The sequence below is a fragment of the Eimeria mitis genome, genomic scaffold (assembly GCF_000499745.2).
Source record: "Eimeria mitis Houghton genomic scaffold, Emh_scaff2765, whole genome shotgun sequence".
Lineage (NCBI taxonomy): Eukaryota > Apicomplexa > Conoidasida > Eucoccidiorida > Eimeriidae > Eimeria > Eimeria mitis.
This window is the reverse complement of record NW_013571109.1, coordinates 1,003-7,182: the sequence shown is the minus strand read 5'-3', so window position 1 is coordinate 7,182 and position 6,180 is coordinate 1,003. Positions and strand designations below refer to the sequence as shown.

At 49.1% G+C, this 6,180-nt stretch overlaps 1 protein-coding gene across 1 annotated transcript in view; it reads left to right on the top strand.

The window, feature by feature from the left end:
* Nucleotides 1-2,863: 2,863 nt before the first annotated feature.
* Nucleotides 2,864-6,180, top strand: part of EMH_0058390 (exonuclease, putative) — a gene marked incomplete at both ends in the record, with an annotated part of 4,317 nt that continues 1,000 nt past the window's right edge. Inside the window, 5 exons of the mRNA XM_013497576.1 lie at nucleotides 2,864-2,962; nucleotides 3,018-3,122; nucleotides 3,726-3,899; nucleotides 4,900-5,013; nucleotides 5,867-5,974. Coding sequence (XP_013353030.1) covers nucleotides 2,864-2,962; nucleotides 3,018-3,122; nucleotides 3,726-3,899; nucleotides 4,900-5,013; nucleotides 5,867-5,974 — 600 coding nt within the window. The remainder of the gene's footprint in view (nucleotides 2,963-3,017; nucleotides 3,123-3,725; nucleotides 3,900-4,899; nucleotides 5,014-5,866; nucleotides 5,975-6,180) is intronic.

The following is a 6,180-nucleotide window of genomic DNA, read 5'->3' as shown; positions in this document are numbered from 1 at the left end:
CTTCTGGCGTAAATTGTGAGCATATCATTGTGGTGCCAGCTACCATGGCACAACCCACATAATGTACAGCATAGGATGCATTACAGAGCTTTAAAGCCACAGTCGTAACCCGTAAAACTGTGACATTGCAGCCGATGAGGAAGAAGCGCGCAGTAGGCGGCCGTAGTGACGGGGCCACTGCTGGCCACATTTTCTCCTGTCTGCAGAATATATTGCCCTTTATCTGGCAAATTATCTTGAAACGCGTGCAAATAGAATGAAACAATCTAAAATTAGGCGATGTTGAGGAGATAATTAAGTACGGGCTGCGCAGCGACAGCCGACGGATCGCCCCACCAACCCGAACACGAAATGTGTTCTTTGGCCCCCATTGTGTGGTCCCACCGAGTAGAGGAATTATTTTTCTACTGTGTTAATTTGTGTTATTTTTATGTTTTGGTTTTTTTGGCCGCTTCCATGTGAATTTCTCCCTCGGCCAGCCGCGCCAGCCGCTGGACTCTGCTCCGTCCCGCCTGGGGCCCCTATGCCCCTCACGCGCTGATGGGGATTACCAATTTGTTGGTAATGCTTCTCCTTAGATTAGACCATTTATAAAACCTTAACGAACTAAGCAGCACATAACCCAGTGGATTCTCTGCTCCAACTCCGTAAAGTATAGTTGACTGTGCAACTTCAGCCTATATGACCCATCTTATCTTACTTCTTCGCGCTCCCTGCAGCTTTAACCAGCTAGCCGCCACGAAGCTGTATGTTTGTCTGTCGCTTGATATGTCCGTGGTGGTGCTCTGGAGGCGACAGATGATCTCCTCAAATTACCCTTTGTGTGTCTCGTGCATTCATTACACTCCCTTTGTGTCATGTGCCTTACTGCTCGCAGCAATTCCTCAAGCCCATAACAGTTCCTGGCCATGTGGAAGAGTGACGGCATCACTGACTCACCCTGCACTTACGCGCCTAAACCCTTAGCCCAAACCCCTAAGAACAAGCCTGGATATCTCCTCTGCACCCTTAAACACCCTTCCTTTCGTGTCACTTCCTTCTTGGCCCGAGGCTTAACAACAACCATCACTTAGAATTGAGTTCCTCAGGCGGCGTGCTGCTGTTAGGAACAAAACAACAGGTAGAGACTACTTTTTCCTCTCTAAATTATAGTTCCTGTCCTGATGCTGGGACTGTCTATGTGCAGGTGTAGGGGGCAGGTGGTTGGGGTGGACGCAATGTGTTGGATGCATAGAGGAGCTGCTGCCTGTGCTGTGGAACTCGTAGAAGGAAAGGATACGGACAAGTATGCGCAAGCCCACTGCTGTTGGCCGTGTCTTCCTGTTTATTTTTGTCTGCGGTTGTCCGCATTCTGCTCCCTCTCATCGTGTATCTGTCCCCCTAACCCTTCTCTTACTTCCGTCTCTCTACCAGCGAAATCTTTAGACCAGTTTTCACTCCTCCTTGTTGACTCTTTCTTCCTCTGATTTCATATGCTTGGTTCAAGACTACCTGTGTTGTGTATTGGCTTGTTTTGTTTGAGCGATTCGCCCTTGTTGATGTGTCTTCATCCCTGTCGGCTGCTGTGTTGTTCGGTTCCTTATCCTTTATGCTAATGTCAGATTTCTTCGGTTTTTTATTTCAATGGTTTCCCTTCTCCGGTTCTATGGGGTTACTCCTTTGATTGGTGAGGACTTGGGGTTGCTCATACTCTTGATCTCTGTATTCCNCGGTTCTATGGGGTTACTCCTTTGATTGGTGAGGACTTGGGGTTGCTCATACTCTTGATCTCTGTATTCCCGTCAGCCCTGTTTCTTTTAGCCCATCTGCTTTCCATTCCTTTTTTTCGTTGTCTCCCCTCCCTATAGCGTCTGCCTTTGTCCCGCTTTCCCCTTTTGCTCTCCCCCTTCTGCTTCATTGTTCCGTCTGCCTGTTTGTGATTGACTTCGTTTGTTAGTGTTTGTATTCCTGCTCTTTGGTGGAGTGTGGTCTCTTTTGTTCGCTGTTTCCAGTTTTCGATGGAAGTCGGATTGAGGTGAAGTCCGGAGAGGATGAGAAACGCCAAAGGTGGGCTGCATCTTGAACAAAACATGGGTGAAAATACGCACTGCGTTTGATTTTCTTGAAACGCTCTGCTGTTGCCTGTACCCCTGCTTTAGTTGCTGCATTTCACTCGTCGGCTGAACCCTCGTAGATCGTACACTTACCACAGCGACATTTTTTGTATTGTATACATATGCCCTTGGCTCATGGAGTAGCTTCGTAGTTGCTGCATACATTCGTGTTGGCGCCTGGGGAACTGTGATTCAGGCGTAGAGAGACTGCTAGACAAGAGGCTCTCGAGTTGCTGAAACGCAAACAACAAAACCTTCCTGTGGACTACAAGGCAAGCCATAGACCTGCAGCTCGAGGCGTTTAGCACTAAATTCCAAGTACTGATCCCTGTGCATCTTTCCCCAAGCTTCATGCCCTAAATCCTGCACCCCTGCCGTTTTACTCCTCGCTCTTCATCACTAAACAAATAAACGGAGCACCAGTCCCTGGACTAAGAACCCTAGACCACAGATGGAATGTGCCATGCACCTTAAGCTGTATGCCCTGAACCCTTGCGTTTCAGGCATTAAGTCTTAATGCCCCTGTTGCTGTCTCTCCCCTTAGCAGCCCTGGAGAGCTAAGAACGTTGAAACTANCATATCGTTGACACGCCTGAGTGCGAACCCCGGCCCTGTATTACCCCGTGGTTTTGTCTTTCTCCAGGAACTGATGTCCAAGTGCTCCCAAAGCATTTCGATAACACCTGCAATGGTGAGCAGTTCACTGCATGCAGCTGGCAGGAGCAAAGCATACGCCTTTCTTTAACAGTAAACGGACTTCGCAGGCACCCATGCAGCTTCGTGAAGCAGGACAGGCAGGCAATGGGGTGTATATTATTGCGGAGGCAAGCGGGAACGCGGAGCAGGCTGCGGGGCATAGCCGCTCGGCTGTAGGGTTTTGGGTCTTGGGCTCAGCGTTTCATTTCTATTTGGGTGTTTCCGTAGGTGGACAAAGTCATTGCGGCATGTAGGGAGCTCGGGATTCGGTGCATTGTTGCCCCTTTCGAGGCAGACGCTCAGCTGGCCTATTTGTCTCGCACGAACCAAATTGTCCGTCTTTCTCTTCCCTTCATCTGTTTCTTTCTTTCTCGATGCTTTCCCTTCCTCTGTTTGCTTTTGTGTGCTTTTCTCTTTACGCATTTCTTTTTTTTTCATTCTGTTTCCTTCTGTTGCCCTGCATTTCCTTCCTTTGTTTGCTTCTGTGTGTCTGTCTAGATCTACTTCTGCTTCTATCCGACTGTCTAATCTCACGTTTCAACCAGTTTTTATCTTTCCTCAGTCTTGTTCCGCCTTTCCGCGTCTGTCAGTTTCTTGCCATTCTCGCTCTATCCCGCTCTTTGTCCCTGTTTTCCCTTCTCCGATTCTTTCTGTTCACTATGTTTTGTCTTGCTGCTTCATTTGCATCTCTCTATTTGTCTCCACCCTTTCTAATGTGTCTCCGCTTTCTAGCTCGCTCCCAGCTCCTCTCTCTGCTTGCTTTTCTCTCTGCTGCAAAAAGAAAACCGCTGACTCTCTAAGGCGTCAAGAGCAGCAGTAACAAAAGAATTTGCAGCAATGGCATTAGCGACAACACTAGCAGCAGCACACAAAGCAGCAGCATAGACAGTAGGATTAGCAACACAAGGGTGTCAGTTGTCTTTATTTTTCTCTCAGCACAGCGCCATATCCGAAGACAGCGACCTGCTGGCTTACGGCTGCAAGCGAGTGATGTTAAAGATGGACAAAGAAGGAAAGTGTGAGGTACTCCGTCTTCCGTTTCTGCAAGATGAGAACGACAACTTCCTGTCCGAGCCGCAGATACACCACAACAAGACTTCCAAACAAACGGTACGCGCACCACTCCACCACGAACTTCTTCGTTTCCTCCTCGCCATTGCTCTGCATGCATACGCCTGCGTGCATGCGACCACCACATGTACATGCATGCACATACATAAATTTCTCTGGAATCTGAAAAAAATACGGACTATCGGCTGGCAGCTCTCCAGTGGATGTTTTCTGCTTCATGCGCCCGGGCTCCTCGACTGTAAATTCTTCTTATGTATATGTATNTATGTATATGTATGTTTATTTGTTTGTACATATGTGGGTGTTTGGGGCTTAGGGTTCAGGGCTTCTTCCCCCTTATATATACGTTCATTGTTCCTCGGTGTTGACTCAGGAACTGCTGCGAACCCTTAAAGGACTGAACCACGAGCGCTTTGTGGCGATGTGCGTTCTAGGGGGCTGTGACTACACCAACAAAGTGCACATAAACGTTCGTCTGCATTTTTCTTACCTATCAGTCTGCGTTTGCTTCCCCTCCCGTCTCCTGCAGCTGCCTTGCCGCAGCGTTTGCTTCATATCTCTCATTCGCTGTTGCCCCTGCCGCTTGGCCCCGTGCATGCATACATGCATCCGCACGAGTGGTGCATTCAACGGTGCATGAATGTGCTGCATCTCTGGGGCCGACCGCTTTGTTTTGGTGCGAGCTGCAGTTCACTGCCTGCATGTGTTGGGGTTTGTGTGTAGGGAATGGGCGTTGGCACTGCTTGCCGTTTAATAACTCAACTCCGCTCGCTCCCTCGCGTTTTAGACTTCTTGTGTCGCGACAAAAAGTGGTCTTCACGGTTTCCCGTGGTACGGCATTTGCCTTCTCCGCAACGTGCAGGCCTTCTGCGTGCATTGAGCGTGGCTGTCTGGGTTTCCTCTTGCTGGACCAGTACCTGCCCCATCCCAGCCCCCTTATACAGCTAGATCAAGAAGCGACACCGCGCCCGCTNTGCACAGTTTCTCCGCCAGAGATGACAACAAACCACCGTTGCATCCAGTTCCTGTTGCGATGCAGGACAAGGAGGAAGTTGTCGCAGGTCACCTCGAGGCGGAACGTACCTTCATGAACCACAAAGTCTTCGACCCCCGAACCCAACGCGTTGTCCTCATTCGCTCTCACGCAACGCAGGTAACGAAATCAGCAATGTATACACCTCAGCACGCTGCCCTTGCATACCGCCAACCCAACAGCCTCTACAGACGCGTGCAGGCACAATAATATATATATATATAGGATGCACTACATGTATATGTTTGTGCTCTTGTATGTTTATGTTACACTGATGCATAACTGCAATCACTAGCTGCATGCTTGACCAAGAGAAACATGGGCCCGAAGGGCTTCATGGGCGCCCAGGCAAACTCAACTACAACAAAACATTAAACGGTGGAAATGATAATGTTGATTGCCGGTTAGTGGAGTGGACGGCTCTTATTGAATCATTTTGCGTGCCTGATGAGTTTTCCAAGAAAGATCTTGCCTGCGTGTCCAAAATGAGGTGGACGCGAAACTTCGTGTCCTGTTTTGGCCGGTCTAGCACTTGTCATAATCTCCGTTTCTTGCGATGAGCCGTGCTCTCGAGGATCTTTAGAGCTGAACAAAAACTANCACTTGTCATAATCTCCGTTTCTTGCGATGAGCCGTGCTCTCGAGGATCTTTAGAGCTGAACAAAAACTAATGAAAATACTCGCCGTGCAGCGCCTTCTAGCTCGAGGCGTTCATACAGGCCTGGACGCATGTATGCATGCGCTTGTCCCTCTCCGTGCATTGCGCCCATGCATACAGCTGCATGCATGTATCTGCATATATTCATACATATGCATATCTGCATACATCTGCATATCTGCATGTACCTGCATGCAAATATATGCATGCATCTGCAAATGTTCTTCAAGGTATATACACGCATATATCTGCATGCAAGCATACACGTGCATGCATACTTCTGGCTGCATTTATGCGGTGTGATCGGCTTTGCAGGGACAACGCAGTGACATCGACGCCTCCTTTGAAGATGTAGACGAGCGGGCCATAGCCATCGCCACCGGCGTTATCGACCCGAGAACTGGCGCCGCCCGCAACACAGCTGTGAGCAGCGACTGCAGTAGCAGCTGCTGTTACGACAGCAGCAGGACTAGGAGCAGCACCATGGATTGAATAAGCATCAGCTGCAGCAGGATTAGTCTGCTAGGTGCCAATAGGAAACGGATAGCAGTTGAACCCGATAACCGCCGCCGTAGATGCATGCATGCATGCATATACTCAGCGATGCATGAATGTCTACAAGCGTTTCC